Below are 17,465 nucleotides of genomic sequence, written 5' to 3' on the forward strand. Positions count from 1 at the left end.
CAGGCGACTCTGTCCCGGTCCCCGGGCCCGCGTACACTCGCAGGGTGGCTCTGGGGAAGGCCACCGGGCGGACCTGCCGGCTGCTCCGCGTTCGACGGGAGGCCTCGGACCGTGCCCAGACGGCCCCCGGGAGCCCCTAGACTGCCTGGAGCAGCCGGAGCGGCTGGGGTCGCTGGACCAACGCGGAGCAGGGGGTGAGCCGGGCGCGCTCGGGCGCAGGTCACGTGGCGGGCGCGGGGGCGCGCGGGGGCGGGGCCTGGTGCGCGCGGCTCCGCGGGTGGCAGGGCGGGCGGGAAGGGGCGGGGCCTCGGGCGGGGCCGCCGGGGGGAGGCGGGCGGGCCGGCGGGAGGGGAGGAGTGGAGATGGCGGCGGCGGCGGCTCAGGGGGGCGGGGGCGGGGAGCCCGGGGGAGCTGATGGGGTCGGCCCGGGGGTCTCGGGGGAGGTGGAGGTAGTGAAGGGGCAGCCGTTCGACGTGGGCCCGCGCTACACGCAGCTGCAGTACATCGGCGAGGGCGCGTACGGCATGGTCAGGTGAGGGGGCGTTCCGGGGGAGGGGGCTCCTGAGGATGGGGGACCGGGAGGGATGCCGAGGGCCTTCCGGGCCGGGGAGACTCCCAGGGTCCTGAGGAGGCGGGGGCTTCGGGAGGCTGGGGGGGAGTCCCACGGAGGGGGCCTTGGGCTGCTTTCTGGGGGAGCGGCGCTGCGTACGTTCTAATGGGAGGGGGCTTGGAGGCCGCAGAAGCGCCCATTCCGTTGTGAGGGGAGGGGCATCTGAGTGTACGTGGGGGAGCTGTGGGGCCCTCGGGGACCCTACGGACTCGGGGAGAGGCGGAGAAACTAAGTATTCTTGGGGAGGTGATATCGTCAGCGAAGAGCGAGCGAAGGACCCTACTTTGGGGAGAGGATGCCTTGGATTCTCCCAGTAAGGCCTGCCAAAGAGTTTGGGAGAGAAGAGCGGAGCTCAGGGCTGGACAGGGTGGGGCAGGCCTTTGGGCCTGGGGCCAGGGGCCCAGTGAGCCATGAGGGGTCCAGGAGTGCCCGCTTGCAACTTTTAGGAGGGATCTGTGAGCTCCCTCATCCCCACTGTGTGCTCTGGGCCTTTGTTCATCTGGGAAGAGCTCTCCTGCCCAGGTGCCTCGCCCTAACACCCGTGTCTGTCTCAGCCCTTCTTTCTGGTCTCTCCTGTGACTCCCTCCTTCTCGCTGTGTGTGCCTCACTGTACATCCTCCACTCATGTCCCACCCCCTGGACCTGTCTTGGGTTGAGGGAGCCCATCCTGGATAGGGGAGGATGAGAGGTCAGGGCAACTAGAATGGACAGGATTGAGGCAAGGGGAAGTCAGTGAGCGGCCAGTCTCTTCCTCTGTTTGTGAAGTCACTGAAGGGCTGCCTGGCTGGTCCCCAGCTTTCTCCCTGGAGATCCCAGGCCTTCACAGCAGGAAGGAACCAGCATTGTTTATGACTTGGCCAGAATCCTCTCTTGCTCCCTCCCCTCCCTGCTCAGGCCTGGGTGGGGCCCCCAGGCCTGGACTCCCCCGATGTAAGGCCACACCGACCACATCTCTCTGGCCCCCTCAGCTCAGCTTATGACCACGTGCGCAAGACTCGCGTGGCCATCAAGAAAATCAGCCCCTTCGAGCATCAGACCTACTGCCAGCGCACGCTGCGGGAGATCCAGATCCTGCTGCGCTTCCGCCATGAGAACGTCATTGGCATCCGGGACATTCTGCGGGCGCCCACCCTGGAAGCCATGAGGGATGTGTATCCTTCACCTTGGCCAGATGGCTGGCCAGGCATGGCCTCAGAGCTGGGCCGGGAGAACGTTGGCTTTCTTTCTGTTTCCTTCTTCCCTGCCACACTCCGAAACAAACCCAGTAAATGAAACTTTCCAGCAGAAAAGAGGCCACAGAGTGTAAGACGACTGGGAGGCCCAAGGTGGATCCTGGCCTGCCGCAGACAGGCTGTGTGGCCTTGGGCAAGTCTGTTCTCCATGCTCTGCCTCATTTGGAGGGGAGGGTGGGGAGGGCTGGGCTCTATGGGAGCTTTGTCTTTTGACATCTGCAGTTCTGTGACGTGATCCGGCCTCTGCCCACAGTCAGTTCTTGTTTAACAGACGATGATTCTTTTCTCTCTGGGTCCTCAGACGGGAAGGAAGGCAGGAAGGAAGAGAACTGCCCCTTTTTTGAGGGCCTACTATGAGTCAAGTGCAGTGCATACCCAGTACTTTGACATCTCTTATTCTACCTTCCAACTGCTGTGTGAGATGGGTCATCAGCTCCATTTCAAAGATGAGGAAACTGAGCCTCAGAAAGCCTAACATCAAGTGCTACCCTTGCTGCCTCCTACCCTCCCCCAGATGAGAACTGTCCTTCTTTCTCTGGGACTTCCTGCTCAGAGCCTCACCCCAGTCACCTGTGGACTTGCACTTTGCCCAGGGAGGGACAGCCTTGCCTTTGTTGCCCTTCCCCCCACCCCCACATTGCTCTCCTAGCTCGCTGTCCACTTCCTGCCAGGCTGTTGTTAGCAGCTTATAGCACCCATCACCTCTCCCCACCCAACCCACCCCCGGTTAGTCCCAGTTCCCCACCCAAATGTGGGAATTTGTGCTGCACTGTCTGCAGCCCCCACCACAAGCTGTGGGCAGGAAACCTCCACAGTCACCCCCAGCTTGCTGTGTGACCTTAAATAAGGCACTGCGTCTTGCTGGGCCTCTTTGTCTCTTAAAACAGCAGGATTGATCCACATGTTTTCAGAAGGCCCTTTTGAGGCTGATTCTAAAAGACAGTCCTGAGGGTCATCTCGCTGAATCTTCATAACTACTCTCCGAAGAACCGTTCTTTCCCCTACTTTACAGATAAGGAATTAGAGGTGCAGCCAGGTTGAGGTCATAAGGCCAATGAGCAGTGGCGTGGGGGTTTCAGACACCGGCAGGACAACTCCAGAGCGTTGCTCTTGACTGTGAAGCTCTCCTGCCTCCTGCAGTTTATTATCCCCGTTTTCCCAGGAGGGAAACTGAGGCTACAGAATTGAAGTACTTCTGCTCAGCGCTCCCAGCTGAGATGCAGCAGGGGGCCCGAGCCCAACTGCTGAGTCTGGGCCTTGTCCAGCTCGTGATAAGGGCTGGCAGATCTTTCGAGTCCTAGCTGGAAGGGGACGTAGAGCCTAGTCACCAGAGCCTGTTCTTCTTAACCAAGTGTCTCCTGCTGCCCCCACGTGGGGGGTCTCCGGTGCTATCTTCAGCTACATTGTGCAGGACCTGATGGAGACAGACCTGTACAAGTTGCTCAAAAGCCAGCAGCTGAGCAACGACCACATTTGCTACTTCCTCTACCAGATCCTGCGGGGCCTCAAGTATATCCACTCAGCCAACGTGCTCCACCGGGATTTAAAGCCCTCTAACCTGCTCATCAACACCACCTGCGACCTTAAGGTCAGAGGATTAGGTACCTGTCCCTTCTTCCCATGGGTCTGGGGCTTCCAGGCGGCCATTCCGGCCCGCTCGAGTAGAACATCGCAAGCAAAGGGAACATTGTGGGCAGAGGCGTGGTGAGGTGACCGCTTGGGCCTTGGAGGCCTTAGGCACCGAGCTAAGCAGCCTGGGTTGGCTTCCAGATCTGTGATTTTGGCCTGGCCCGGATTGCCGATCCTGAGCATGACCACACTGGCTTCCTGACAGAATATGTGGCCACACGCTGGTACCGGGCTCCAGAAATCATGCTTAATTCCAAGGTAAAGGGGCCACCGTGCCTGAGGGAAAGGGACCAGGTTCCAGAGAGCTCTAGAGCCACCTCTGAGCCAGGCATGACCCCTAGATGCAGGAAGTCTGCCCCCAGGCCTAGTCACATGACTCTGGTGCTTAGGCTCTGGAAAGAGGCTGAGCATTAACTCCTCCAGGCCTGTGCCCTCTGCCTCCGTGGCTGGTATTAAGTCTAGACTGGAGTCGTGGCTTGGCCCAAACAGCAGGGCCCTGCTGAAGCTGGCCTAGGAGCCCACTACTTTCTCCTCCTCCCCAGGGCTACACCAAGTCCATCGACATCTGGTCTGTGGGCTGCATTCTGGCTGAGATGCTCTCCAACAGGCCCATCTTCCCTGGCAAGCACTACCTGGACCAGCTCAACCACATTCTGGGTGAGGGGGGCCTGGCCAGCTGAGTGGGGGTGGGGGGAGATTAGTGGGAGGTGAGATTTCTTTGTAGTCCAGCTACCACCACATGTGGAGCCCCTACAGCATCTCACAGTATTTCGATGAGATACAGGTACTATCCCCATTCGATAGATGGGAAAAGCAAGGCTACACCTCACACTTAGGAAGTGCTAACATCAGAATTTGAACATAACGACTGCCCAAATCCAGATCCCTTGCCCTTCATCACCATAGTATTGGCTGAGAGATTAACTGTCAGGGCCTAGAGCTCGATGGGGGGGACTCCAGTTTCTCTAGTTTCTGTTCCCAGAAGGGAGAGGAGAACTCTCAAAAAGGCACCTGCCTTACCCACAGGGATCCTGGGCTCCCCATCCCAGGAGGACTTGAATTGTATCATCAACATGAAGGCCCGAAACTACCTACAGTCTCTGCCCTCCAAGACCAAGGTGGCCTGGGCCAAGCTTTTTCCCAAGTCAGATGCCAAAGGTGAGAGAGACATGGGGGTCGGTATGGGATAAACACACAGTGCAGAGGAGGGAACATGAGCCAAGCCCCTGGCTGAGTAGACAGAAACCTGGGCATGAGAAGCAAAGCAATGCTTCTGGGAACTCTTCCAGCCTCCCTTTTGACCCCTGACTCTTGCCCTTACCTAGCCCTGGATCTGCTAGACCGGATGTTGACCTTTAACCCCAACAAACGGATCACAGTGGAGGAAGCACTGGCTCACCCCTACCTGGAGCAGTACTACGACCCAACGGATGAGGTGGGCCAGCCACCAGCAACAGGGCTGGTGGGTAGATGGATGGGTAAGCGACCCTCAGTGCCTGGCCTGAGCCTGACTTCTTTACTACCCCAGCCAGTGGCCGAGGAGCCTTTCACCTTCGACATGGAGCTGGATGATCTACCCAAGGAGCGGCTGAAGGAGCTCATCTTCCAGGAGACAGCCCGCTTCCAGCCTGGGGCACTGGAGGCCCCCTAAACTGGACAGACACCTCTGCAGTTTGAGGCCTGGTGAGTGCTCCCCACAGCCCACGCACAGATTCAGCCTACGCCAGTGCGCCCGGCACGCCTCCATACAGTCACAAGCTTGTTCACGCCAATGAGGCGTGTGCATGGTGGCCACAGAAAGGCTAGAGCCTGCCCAGCCACAGACCTGGGGGCCACGTGTTCTTTACATCCATCTTCCTTTCCCCTAGTCCCAAAGTCTCCCCCCTGGGCAACACCCTGCACCCTCCAGCCCCCTCAGGGACCTCAGGCCCCTCTCTCCCATCTGAGGGACAGCCAGAGTTCGGCTCTCCCGGTATGGGCAGAGAGGCAGGTGGGGCAGTAATTGCTTTGGGAGGAGCCAGCACCCGGCCTGACCCAGATGCCAGGCTTCCTCACACCTGGTGCCCGGGTCAGCGGTTTGCACACCCACCCACGAAAGTCTCCTTCCTCGAGTCTCCTTTCCACCTTTCCCGCCAGCCGCAGCTTGATGGAAGGAAGGCACACACACCTGGGCTCAAATTCCAGCCCTGCCCCTTAGAAAGAGCTGTGCGATGTTGTGCAAGATACCTCACCTGTCGGTGCCTCAGTTTCCTGGGGAGAGTCCTGATGACGAGAGCAAACATAGGGCACTAATCATTGGTCCGAGAGGCTTATGTGTATTAACTCATTCAGCCCTCCAGCTGTCCCTTGAGATAGGCACTGATGTTATCCTCATTCGCAGTCAAGGAAAACAAGACACATCCCAGTCAGCCGTGAGGAACAAATGAGGGGACTTGAGGTCAGGGCTCTGGCAGGTCATCTGGTGGGTGCTAATGGCTCCTTTCCTGCCTGCCTTTCTGTTTAGGCCCTGCCTCCTGCCTGCCCCTCCCCTGCTGGACTGTTAGAAAATGGACACTGTGCCCCGCCCAGACCCCCCCCGGCAGACCGGGTCAGGGCGGAGGGCGGGCCTGGCCACCTTCCCTGATTTTGCTCTGGCCTCCTGCTTCAGGCAGGCCAAGGTTCCCTCCGCCCCACCCCCCTGTCCCTCCCAGGACCTGAGGGGCTTAGGTGGCCCCCCACGCAAACTACCCTCTGCAGCTTGCCTTTGTCTACCCCGGCTATCCCAGTCTCTGGTAGTTCTGGAATGGAAGGGCTCTGGCTGTCCCAGGACCTCCTGAAGGGCAGTGAGGGGATGGGGGACGCTGAGTAAGGGACTCAGGGCAAGCCCTGACCCACCAACCCCCCCCCCCCATTTTCCCCGAAGGAATATTCCTGAGGCTCAAGGGCTAGTATCCCTGAGAAGCAGGGCCCAGGCCGAAACCCCCTCCCCCAAAGCTGCCACATCTAACACCCCCTGCTGCCTGTGTGTGTGGGCGAACAGAAGTGGGGCTGGGGGCACGAGGAGAGCCTGGTGCCCCTGCCCACCCCTGTGCCTGTATCTAATATATAAAGATAGAATCGTGTATATGATGGCCCTGGCTCTGTCTGTATCCGCCGATGCCCTACCCTAACCATTACTTTGAGGACTGACTCACCTGCCCAGCCCCTTCCCAGCGGGGTGGCTTTCCCCAGTCCTGGTGCTCCTTGGCTCCCCGGGTGGCCAGGGTTGAAGATGGGAGTGTAAGGAGCGCCAGACTCCTGGACAGAGTGGGGTCAATTTTCCCCTTAGTCACTGTCCTCTCCCCTCCCAAATGGCTTCCCATCTCACTGGCTGGGGTGATTCGGGGGTGACTCAGGGACAGCCTACACACCCCTGGATTCTCTGGAAATGGCAAGGGATGGTGTGCTGTATACCCCGGCCACCAGCACCCATGGGAGGGGGGAAGCTTGTAGCAGACCCAGCGCTTGGGGTGGGGGTGGGGGTTGTTTCCCCAGCATGGCCGAGGAGAGAGGGGTGCTGGGGTCCGTGGAGGGTCTAGAGGCGTGAGAGCCAGAGCTGCCGGGCACCTCTCCTGCCTGTGCCCCCTCCCCGGCTGAGCCCTGCAGCCTGGCCCCAGGCCAAGAGCCGGCTCAGCAGGTCCCAGGGGTGTGGTGGCTACGGCGGTGGAGCCAGCCTACGCTGGCCAGGCAATCAGCAGAGGCAGCACAGTCCATCAGGAGCAGCCGAGTGTGTGGCAGCGGGAGCCCAGAGAGGCAGCGTGACCATGAGCTCTCTGCTCTCCTACGCCCTGCCTGCCCTGGGCGGCTATGCCATGCTGTCCATCTTCTTCCTGCGCCGGCCTCGCCTGCTGCACACACCCTGGGCTCCAGTCTTCCTGCCACGCCTGGGGGCCCACCGAGCAGGTACGCTGGGCGGCGGTTGGGCGGGAGGATGGTGATGGTGACTGCTGAGGGTGGAGTAAGGACAGCAAGGTGCCAGCAAGGGTGGACGGCAGTGGGGGAGGTCCAAGCGGCGGGCTGTCAGGAAGAGGGCAGAGCCTGAGGTAGGAGAGCAGGATGGCAGGGCAGGACGTGGAAGGGGGAAGAGGCAGGGGTGAGGGGAGAGGAGGGAGGCTAGGCTCCTGGGACCCACCCAGCTGCCCCACACAGGGTCTGGAGAACTCCTGGAGAACACCATGGAGGCCATGGAGAAGTGAGTGCACCTGCCAGCTGTGAGCTGCGAGACACCAGGAGGCGCCACTCACTTCCTAGTCTGAGTGACCGGGGCCCTCTGGAGGTGTGCAGTGCACAGCCTGCCCATCCTGCCGTGAACTCTGGCCCACGCTCCCCTAAACCTCCCCACTGTCCTGTGGTTTGCCCTGTTCCTTCCCCCGGGCCTCTCCGCACTGACCTTCATTCCCACAGCTCCCTGGCCCAGCGATCAGACTTCCTGGAGCTTGACTGCCAGTTGACACGAGATGGCGTGGTGGTGGTATCTCACGACAAGAACCTGTCCCGCCAGTCAGGCGTGAATAGGGACGTGGGCAGCCTGGACTTTGAGGTGGGCCTTGCCCCAGCCCCCCTCCCCCCCCACTGTACCCAGAGAGCCACGGTGCCTCCACGCGTGCCCCCTGGTGACGTGCTCCCTCTTCTCCCCAGGAGCTGCCCCTCTACAAGGAGGAGCTGGAGGTCTACTTCTCACCAGGTGAGAGTGTGACCTCACCGAGTGGGGTCCTGGCCTCAGCCTCCTGCCCTCCCTTCTCCTCTGGGACTCGTCCCCCTCCCCCTGGGCTCCCACCCCGCCCATCCCCGTCTGATCCCCCTTGCCACAACCCACCCAGGTCGCTTTGCACGTGGGTCGGACCGGCACATGGTGAGTCTGGAGGACGTGTTCCAGAGGTTCCCTCGGATGCCCATGAGCGTGGAGATCAAAGAGGAAAATGAAGAGCTCATTAACAAGGTGGTGCTGCTGCGGGGCGGGGTGGGAAGGGGCCTGGGGCTGGAGAGAGGCCTGACTCCCCTTCACCTCTTCCTTCTCCTCCTCCCAGATAGCAGGCCTGGTGAGGCACTTTGACCGAAATGAAATCACCATCTGGGCCACAGAGAAGAGCTCGGTCATGAAGAAGTGCAGGGCTGCTGTGAGTCCCTGCTCCCTCCCTGCTCCAGCGGCCCCTTCTCCCAGGCGCTGGAGGCTCCAGGGGCCTAGGCTGGACAGGTGTGGGGTGTTGTGGAGGAACCAGCCCTGAGCAGAGTCTCAAAGGGTAGGATGCTGAGAGGAGAGGGGTGGGGACAGGGGGAGCACAGGCATTGCTGCTGGAGACCCAGAGGGTGCGGTCAGGCCTGAACGATGGGCCGACATACAGCTCCGATCCCGCAGGTGGTGGACCTTCCTGAATGTCCAGCGCTGTTTCCCTGCAGCCCAAGTCCCCTTTCTGCTTTGCTGGGAGCAGACTGACCCTCTTCTCCCTTCCCCTTGCCTCCCAGAACCCCGAGATGCCGTTCTCCTTCACCATCGGCGGAGCTATCTGGTTGTTACTGCTCTATTACCTGGGGTTGCTGCCCTTTGTATCCATCCCGGAGAGGTTTTTCTTCTGCTTCCTGCCCACCATCATCAATAGGTACCTGCAGGGTCCCTGCCTGCCTTCTACATCCTCCCCCAGGCCCCCAGATGCTTTTGTCCTCAAATAAACTCCCCCCCCCCCACTTCAAGCCCCACTACATGGGGTCCCCAGCTCCCTGGCCACCCTCAAGGATACCCCCAGGGTCCCCTCAAGAGAAGGATCTTCAGGAGCATTCATGAATACTGAGGAGCCAGGAGGCTTCCTCCTCGAACCCTTTGAAATTCTATGCAAATGTGTGTTGATGTGGATGGGTTTGAGGACAGAGTATTCATGTATTCATCCATTTCATCCAACAAGTATTTATTGAATGTCTCCTCTGTTCTGGGCACAGTGACACTAGTAAATAAACCCAGTGTGAGTGGAGTAAGGCCCTCGGTGAGCTTATAGTCTGGCTGGGAGACAGATTATCAATCAATTATAGTATTCTCTGATTCTCAAAAGGAAAAGCAAGTTTTTTCCTGCTGGGAGAGTGGGATTAACAAAGTAACAGCTGGGTAAAGTATCAGAAATTTGGATACTTCACCAGCTCTGAAGCCTGGCCCCTCCCTTCCCTTTCTGAGAACTCTGTGGCAGCTCCTAGGCTTCCTTCTCCCCTGTGTTATCCTGAGGGAAGCTCTCAGCCAGCCCCCACAATCTCTTGCTACAAAGACATCATTAGACTACCGAACTTTGTGTACAGAACTTCTCATACAGTGTTTGCAAAGTGTTTTCACATCCTTTGGTTGGTTAGAGCTTTATCTGTGGCAACCCAGAAGGTACTAGAATCATGACACCGCCCCCTCAGTACCCATGGAGAATCTGAGGCTCAGAGAGGTTCTGTAATTTGCTCAAGTCCACACAGCTAGAAGCGCAGGGCCTGGGTTTGTCTGGGTCTGACCCCAAAACCTGTGCTGGGACATTGTAAAGGGCCTCTAAAGTCATCCCTGAAGCGGGCCAATCATGGGCAAGTAGCCAACTCACTGGAGTGTTGTCTGGTCACAAGAAGCTGGTCGGGCCCAACCAGGGGACCTTTAGATTGTGCATCTAGCTTGAGAATCAAGCTGGGTTCTGGTCTTGGCCCTGACCCCACCACAGATTTGCTGCGACACCTTGGGCAAGTCACTTTAGCTCTCCAAAACTGAGTTTCCTCCTCTGTACAACAGCGAGGGAGGGCACACTCTCAAAGTATGGAGGCACAGATGTGCACATAGAAGAATCTCACTAAACAACAGGTGACTTTTTCATATGGGCTTCTAGAGGCGCCAGGGTAACACCGGTCAGGGGTCACTACCACCCCACTCCTGTGACAGAGTGAGACGCAGGGGGCTGATCATGATTCCACCTCTCTGCAGGACCTACTTCCCGTTTTCCTGCTCTGGGCTGAACCAGCTGGCAGCTGTGATTTCCAAATGGTGAGGGGGTGAGGATGCTGGGTGGCGTGTCCCCGTGGAGACCTGCCACTGCCCTTCTTAGGCCCCTCTCATCGTGGCCTTTGCCACCCTCTCCCCACTAGGTTAATCATGAGGAAAAGTCTGATCCACCACCTGGAGCAGCGAGGAGTGCAGGTGAGGCTTGACCTCCACGCCCTCAGCAAGTGGGTGATTCACAGTGTGGGCCTAGCACAGCGTCCAGTGAACAGCTCTGCTACCAACTAACTGGGTCCCCTGGGCAGGTCACCTTCGGAGTCTCAGTCTCTTGATTTGTGAAATGGGGGTGATGGTACATTTAACTGGTACTTAGTAATGGCTTGACAAGTGTAGCCATTATCGCGATGATGCTGCATTGAACCTACTGTCCTGATTCCTGAGGAGGGGGTGAGTGGGGCTGGGAAAAAAAACCGGCCCGGCCCCTCCCCTGAGCATCCACTTTGATCATTTAATTAGCAAACCTTTGTTGAGAATGGACTACATTCCAGGCACTGTGGTACCAGGGATGGAGCAGGGAGTCAAATCAGAGGCAGAGGAAGGAAACGGGCACTCACAGGCACCAAGTGGACAGAAAGGAAACAGCACTGTGGTCTGTGGGGTCACAGGAGGCCCTCTGGAAGAAATGAGGAGCTGGCTCGCACGGAGGGGGAAAGGAGAGCATCTCAGGCAGGCTCCGCCTGTGGGAAAGCTGCGGGGAGCAAGAGGCCACGGCAGGAGGAGGAGCTGAGAGAGGTTCCACCAGGCCGCTGTGTGGGGCGAGGGGAGCCGGAGGAGGCGGCCGAGGCTGAGGCAGGCAGCCTGTGAACCTCAGTAAGGAACCTGGACTTCAGCCTGGAGGACGGGAAGCTTTGGAGGGCCTGAAGCAGGGCAGAGACCTGATCCAGTGGAGTCTGGGATTAAGGGTCACTCCGGCCACCGATGTGGAGAAGCGATCATGGGCGCCAGGGTAGGAGCAGAGAATCTTAGGAGGCAGATGCCGTCGCTGACTGGTCCTGGGCTGCGGCGGCAGCAGTGGGATGGGTGGACCAGCTGGCTGACGGGCCGGCAGCACTCCACAGCCCGGAGGTGGGGGCGAGTGAGGCGTGGGGAGGACGCGCCTCTTTCAGATTAGCCTCCACTCCGTGGGCCTTCACCACGACTCTGGAGGTTGGCCCATCGTTCCCATTTGTCACGTTAAGAAACCCAAAGGTCCAGTGACTTGCCCAGGGTACAGACACCATCTTTACCTACCGCCATGCCCGCGAAAGAGGATTCAGGCGGCAGGACAGACACAGAGCAGCAGCAGACACGGGCAGGCCTGGAGATCTCACAGCCGGCTTTCCAGGGGAGGGGGAACAAAATGCTCTGATTTGAGCAATAGACGATTTATTTCCCTGGTTGTGCATCCTCTCACCTTGTCCGATTTCAGGCCACCAACATGAAGTCACTGAGCACAGAGTTGGGTAGTATTTCCACCTTACACATTCAGCAGATGCGAACAACCGCCAGAGCGTAGGTAACAGTAAAATGTAGTAAAATCATTAGGAAGTGATGAGTTTTGAGTATTTATTACCTTCATTTTTAAAGTAATTTATTGAATTACACGTTTATATAATTTAATATTTAATAATGGCTGTGTTTAATAACCAGTTTGCAAAAAAATCCGGACTAACAATCCACTCCAGCCAGCATCCCACTGCTGGGAGGTCTCCACAGAGGAGGAGAGCTCCCACCATCTGGATTCAAGGGGAAAGTCCAGGTAAAGTTGTTTGAAACTATGAGCCCCTCCCTCCCCACGCAGGTGGTCTTTTGGTGCCTTAACGAAGAGTCGGATTTTGAAGTGGCCTATGGCCTGGGGGCCAGTGGCGTCATGACAGATTACCCCACAGCCCTGAGGCGCTACCTGGACAACCATGGAGGGGCTGCCCAGGCCTCCTAACAGCCCGGAGGCCCTCACCCTCTCCTCTATTTCTCTTCTTCAATAAATATTTTCTTTTCAGTCATGTGGTGGTGTTTGGGGGGCATGGGTGGGAGGAGGTCCTAGCAGACTGCAGAGGGCAACTTAGGGCAGAAGAGGCCAGCCTAGGGTCAGAGTCTGGGGCCCTGACCACCTTGACCCACTGGTTCCACCACATTCCAGGCCGAGTAATGCCACACCCTGTGCCAACCTGGCCTCCACTCTCCTCAGGAATGTCCCTTGCAGGAAGGAGCAAGGCTCCTGCCCCTTCAGGGCCACAGGTTCCATTCTCTTGAGGCTATGAAGAGCCTTAAGACACAGGTACAGGACAAGGGACTTCATCTGCCCCTGTGCCTCCTCATGGCGCCGCAGATGGTGGACATGGCCTCGGAGGCTGAGTTTAGGGTTTGCTCATCTGCTGCTTCAGCCTTTCCAACCTTCACTTCCAGATCTACTCCAGAAGTTCCCCAAACTCCTCAACCCTCTCCAACCCTAGAACCTTATGCATTGAATGAATCACATGTTTCACAAACCTTTGTTGACTACTCTAGGCCAGGCTTGGTACTGGGGCCACTGCAGGGAACAAGACAAGTCTCCTAGGGCAGATGCACACATTTTCCCGTTCAGAGTCACGTGAGAAGCCCACAGCAGACACCTAACTCAGCCTGCAGAGGCAGGGGCATCAGAGGAGGCTGCCTGGAAGAGGTGATGCTCAGCAGTAGGAACCGGCTTGTTCCCAGGCTCTGGCTCCCAGAGATCTAACACAGACGGACGGGCACCGTTAGCTCTTCCGTTCCAAGAGCCTGTCCCCGGTGCTATGGCAAAGACGGTGGAATCGGACCAAAGTGAGAATTCCAACTTTGCCTCTTCCCGGCTGGATAACCTCGGGAGCGTAGCTAGACCTCTTTGACCTCTGTTCCCTGTAAAATGGGGAACAAAAGCTGCCTCATAGGATTGCTGCGGGGATTAAGAGAGTGGGGCACGGGGTGGTTAAATGCAGATAATTATGGCTATTATCTCCCCGGGGACGTGCGTCCAGACACCTAACCCCGAGCCAGGTCTGGCACCGCAGATCCTCGCCCCTTCAAGGACCGCGGGAGGCCAGAAGGGCGACGAGACCCGGGCCGCGGGGTTGTCTGGCTGGCTTGCGGGCCGCAGCCGCATTTCCGGGCCGGCCGGAGCCCGGAGCAGGGGGAAGGGCAGCCGAGGCCTGCGCTGGCCGCGGTGTGACGCGCCCCCTCATTTGCATGCGCCGCGCCGATTGGCCACGGCGGCCGCCGGGACCAGAGGCCGGCCCCCTCCCCCTCCCGCCGCAGCGGCGGCAGCAGCTGGTCTCGGTGTAAACAAGTCGCGGCGGCTGCGAACCCGGGCCGGGGGGGGACGGCGCCCACCAGGAGCGCCCCCCACTCCCAGGCCAGGCCACCTCGGCGGACCGGGCCCCCGCGCGCCCAGGCGAGGTGAGGCCCGCATCGTCAGGGCTGCGCGTCGCCCCGAGCCCCCGCCCCGCCAGCGAGGACTGCCCCCTTCCCTCGGCGCCCGCCCCCCACCCCCGCGCCCCAGGTGAGCCCCGGGGTCTCAGGTAAGGCTCCGCGATGCAGGTAAGAGCCCCTCGGCATAGACAGGGCCTCTGCGCCCCCCACCCCCCCGCCCCACGTAAGAGCCCCTCCCCTCCTAGGTGACCCTGCACCTTCAGTGAGGGCCTCTGCCTCTTCCAGGTGAGGGACCCTCTCCCCAGGTGAACTCCCTTGTACCTCAAGTGGAGCTGCTAACCCCCCACCCCGCCCCGCCCCGCCCTTGGCAGTTCAGGTGAGGTCCTAAGGACCCTCCAGCTCCTAACCCCTCCATACTCCCCCTAAATGAGAACTGACAGCTCATCCACGCCAGAGCCCCTTCCTCCAGCTTCAACTGCCAGGTCCGCAGGGGTGAGGCCGGAATTAGATGAGTGACTCACCTCAGGCTTCTCCAAGCCTCAGTTTCCCCGTGATGCAACTTGAGGCCTCCTCAGTGAGTCAAAACTGAGCCGGTTCCGGCCCCTGGAGAAGCTGCTGCCTCTGGGGAGAGGAGACAGCAGCCAAGTGTGACGGAGAGAGTCCCCATGGCCCTGGGTGTGCCTGCGTATGTGTGGCCCTGGTCCTGACAGCCCACTCCCTCCCCGGCAGGCACTGGGCTCCCTCTGCTCCCCGTGGGCCGCTCCCCGGGTGGGGCCACTGCCCCCGGCCCCCGCCATGGTGCGTATTTCAAAGCCCAAGACGTTTCAGGCCTACTTGGATGATTGTCACCGGAGGTATAGCTGTGCCCACTGCCGCGCTCACCTGGCCAACCACGACGACCTCATCTCCAAGGTAACCAGGTCCCAGTTGGAGGCGAGAGGGGCTACCTGGCAGCTCTCCCACCAATGGCCCTGACTCCCTTCCTTTCTCCCTCCACCCTTTAGTCCTTCCAGGGCAGTCAGGGGCGTGCCTACCTCTTCAACTCTGTGTGAGTATTTGGTCCCCCTTCTTTCTTTCCCTGACCTCTGTTGTGACCTGTGACCCCTGGCATCGTGCTGAGACTCCCAGAGTCCCCTGATTCAGGTTGGAAGCTGATGTGATCGCCCTTCTCTTGGATGCTAAGAACAGACACAGTTGGATACAAGCTAGCGGGGGGCTTTGTGATGGCGGGACCCTCCCTGGGACTGCCCCCATGTCCCTGCAGGGTGAACGTGGGCTGCGGGCCAGCCGAGGAACGGGTACTGCTGACAGGCCTCCATGCTGTGGCTGACATCCACTGCGAGAACTGCAAGACGACTTTGGGCTGGAAATATGTGAGTCCGTGACCCCTGACCCCAGGCAAGCCTTTGACCCAACCTCACTTCACCTCCTCCTCACAAGCAGTCATCTGGTAACCTTCCGGAGCGTACAGGCCCAGCTCACTCAAGTCAGACTGTCTTTTCATCCCCTGACCATGTCCTCTTCTGTCACATCTTGCAAGGGCTTTTAGAATTTTTCTCTCCACCCATCCCTCACGTGCACATGCGTCCCATTTTAGAGATGAGGCGATCAGCAGAATGACCATTTATTGAATGCTTTCGTGCCACGCACTGTTATGTGCTTGGCATATATTATCTCATTTCATTGTTACAACAATCCTGTGGGTAGAGTCTGTAATTATCTCCACTTTACAGAAGAAAGGAAGGCCCAGAGATGGTAGGTAACTTTCCCAAGGTCACACCACGGGTAAGGAACAGAACAGGTACCAGAATCCTGGTTGCGTGTTTTGTTGTCTGTCTGTTTTTAACTCCAGATCCTCGGCCACCGGCTTCCATTGTCATTCAGAGGTTCAGAGAAGTTGCCCCAGACCCCACAGTGACATGGAACTTGGGTCCATGAGCTTCCTTTTCACTGCCCTCATGGCCACAGCTGCTATCCGGGGTCTGATTTCACTACCTGAGTCTCATTTCCTTATCTGGCTGTGGAGGATGAAGCCACCACCTGGCACCCAAAATTGTCATGGGGATCAGATTGGATGCAGCAAAAAAGATGCTCTTGGGAAACTGTAGGGGACATGGTTGGTTCCTCAGGCTTCACTTGGAGTTTTGGTGCCTCTGAGAGGTGGATGCCCCCAGCAGAGGCAGGCATCCCGCCCTCATGTGAGTTCACCCCGGCCTTGCCACAGATTTGTGCTTTGTGTCCCCGGACAGGTGGCTTGGCCTCTCTGGACGTCTGTAAAATAAAGAGATGGCCTAATCCAGATGTCAAAAACTCAAGGGTTTGCAGGGCCAAGCGCATACTGTGGGTCTGCAAAAGAGGCACCATAGATCTGGCGTAGTGGGGGAGGAGGGTCTGTAGCAAACTGGAGTAAGCATGGCCTGCCTATATCCTAGTATTTTAAAGTTATTTTTACTAAACTCTCTGATGGCCAAATAAAACACCTGCGTAGGCCAAAACTGCCCTTCAGGCTACCAGTTTGTAATCCCCGGATCTTTTAGAAACTTCCATATCCTCTCTGTTGGAGCCAACATTAGTACTTAAAAAGTACCGGTGATTCAGAGAGCTCTGTCTGTCCCATTAGTGAGAAACCTGGCTCTGTCATTTACCAGCTGTGTGTCTTGTGGGCAGGTGGTTTGGCTTCTCTGCATGACAGTTTCCTTATATGTAAAATGGGGCCAGTCATATCTATTCCCCAACCCGATCCCTTTTGGTAAAGCCCTTGCTCCAGAGATGCCGTCCTCTCCCCTCTTTTCAGGAACAGGCCTTCGAGAGCAGCCAGAAGTACAAAGAGGGGAAGTACATCATTGAACTCAACCACATGATCAAAGACAACGGCTGGGACTGACCCCTGCTCCTGCCGCATGTGGCTCGAGCCCGGCCTGACCGCCAGGGGGCGCCACTGGCTTCCCTCCACGGGAAGGGAGCTCTGGACCCTCAGGGCTCCTGCAGAGGACGGATCCAGCTCCTGTACATATATTTTATTGCATGCACTGTGACCTTGGGGGGAGCTCAGAAGGAGGACGACACCCCCGCACTTCCCTGCGATCTGGCTGGCTTGGATCTCGTTTTTAACCCCTTCCTGCCCCGCCTGCCCTATAGATATGGCCTGTGTGCTGCTCTCCTGGCCCCAGTGCACCGTCTGCCCTGTGAACTTCTCCCACCGGGCCCCTTTTACCCCACGCGTGTCTGCTCCCCTTGTTCTGTAGCGTTTGTACATAATAAAACAATGGAGTGGAGACAGCCCCAGGCTCACGTGGAATCCGGGAAAGGGGGACTCAAATGCAGATTCCTTCCTCCGTCGACCTGTTCTTTTCTGGGCCCCCACAAGGCATGGAGTAGGCACTGCGGTCAAAGCTGGGAGTCTGCCCTCCGGAGACTCAGCCATCTGAGACCCGGGACCGATCTCACTGTCCGTGCAGATTCCCGAGCCCACTCTGGCTCCCTAGGCCTTGACCTCGGCTGATCTGCGCCTTCTCAGCTTTAGCGTTTTGCCGCCGCCTAGGGGCGAGCTCTCCTGGGAGGCAACCGCGCAGCCGGCTTCACCGCCCCTCTCGCCGCCGCTACA

At 58.5% G+C, this 17,465-nt stretch overlaps 3 protein-coding genes across 7 annotated transcripts; all 3 read left to right on the plus strand.

The window, feature by feature from the left end:
- The first annotated feature begins 362 nt into the window (after nt 1-362).
- On the plus strand, nt 363-6,574 carry MAPK3 (mitogen-activated protein kinase 3). Of its 2 annotated transcripts, XM_049638551.1 has the most exons (9): nt 363-532; nt 1,579-1,761; nt 3,241-3,430; nt 3,613-3,729; nt 4,014-4,128; nt 4,498-4,629; nt 4,797-4,906; nt 5,000-5,154; nt 5,975-6,574. In XM_049638551.1, the coding sequence occupies exons 1-8, from the start codon at nt 363-365 to the stop codon at nt 5,120-5,122; spliced, it is 1,140 nt and encodes a 379-aa protein (XP_049494508.1). In that variant the 3' UTR covers nt 5,123-5,154; nt 5,975-6,574. The 2 variants fall into 2 exon arrangements, with proteins under 2 accessions (XP_049494508.1, XP_049494507.1); XM_049638550.1 differs by having other exon boundaries at nt 4,797-5,154.
- Nucleotides 6,575-7,163: 589 nt separating this feature from the next.
- Nucleotides 7,164-12,473, plus strand: GDPD3 (glycerophosphodiester phosphodiesterase domain containing 3). 2 transcript variants are annotated; one of them, XM_049638552.1, is made up of 10 exons: nt 7,164-7,392; nt 7,639-7,681; nt 7,894-8,029; nt 8,128-8,173; nt 8,310-8,428; nt 8,517-8,606; nt 8,953-9,086; nt 10,421-10,480; nt 10,582-10,633; nt 12,276-12,473. In XM_049638552.1, exons 1-10 carry the CDS (start codon nt 7,254-7,256, stop codon nt 12,411-12,413), a joined length of 957 nt encoding a protein of 318 aa, XP_049494509.1. In that variant the 5' UTR covers nt 7,164-7,253; the 3' UTR covers nt 12,414-12,473. The 2 variants fall into 2 exon arrangements, with proteins under 2 accessions (XP_049494509.1, XP_049494510.1); XM_049638553.1 differs by having other exon boundaries at nt 11,904-12,367.
- A 1,269-nt stretch (nt 12,474-13,742) lies between these two features.
- On the plus strand, nt 13,743-17,141 carry YPEL3 (yippee like 3). 3 transcript variants are annotated; one of them, XM_049638555.1, is made up of 5 exons: nt 13,743-13,888; nt 14,591-14,773; nt 14,866-14,909; nt 15,126-15,234; nt 16,656-17,141. In XM_049638555.1, exons 2-5 carry the CDS (start codon nt 14,657-14,659, stop codon nt 16,743-16,745), a joined length of 360 nt encoding a protein of 119 aa, XP_049494512.1. In that variant the 5' UTR covers nt 13,743-13,888; nt 14,591-14,656; the 3' UTR covers nt 16,746-17,141. The 3 variants fall into 3 exon arrangements, with proteins under 3 accessions (XP_049494512.1, XP_049494513.1, XP_049494511.1); XM_049638556.1 differs by lacking the exon at nt 13,743-13,888 and adding an exon at nt 13,919-14,010; XM_049638554.1 differs by lacking the exon at nt 13,743-13,888 and having other exon boundaries at nt 14,081-14,773.
- Nucleotides 17,142-17,465: the final 324 nt, after the last annotated feature.

Source organism: Panthera uncia, chromosome E3, assembly GCF_023721935.1.
Source record: "Panthera uncia isolate 11264 chromosome E3, Puncia_PCG_1.0, whole genome shotgun sequence".
Lineage (NCBI taxonomy): Eukaryota > Metazoa > Chordata > Mammalia > Carnivora > Felidae > Panthera > Panthera uncia.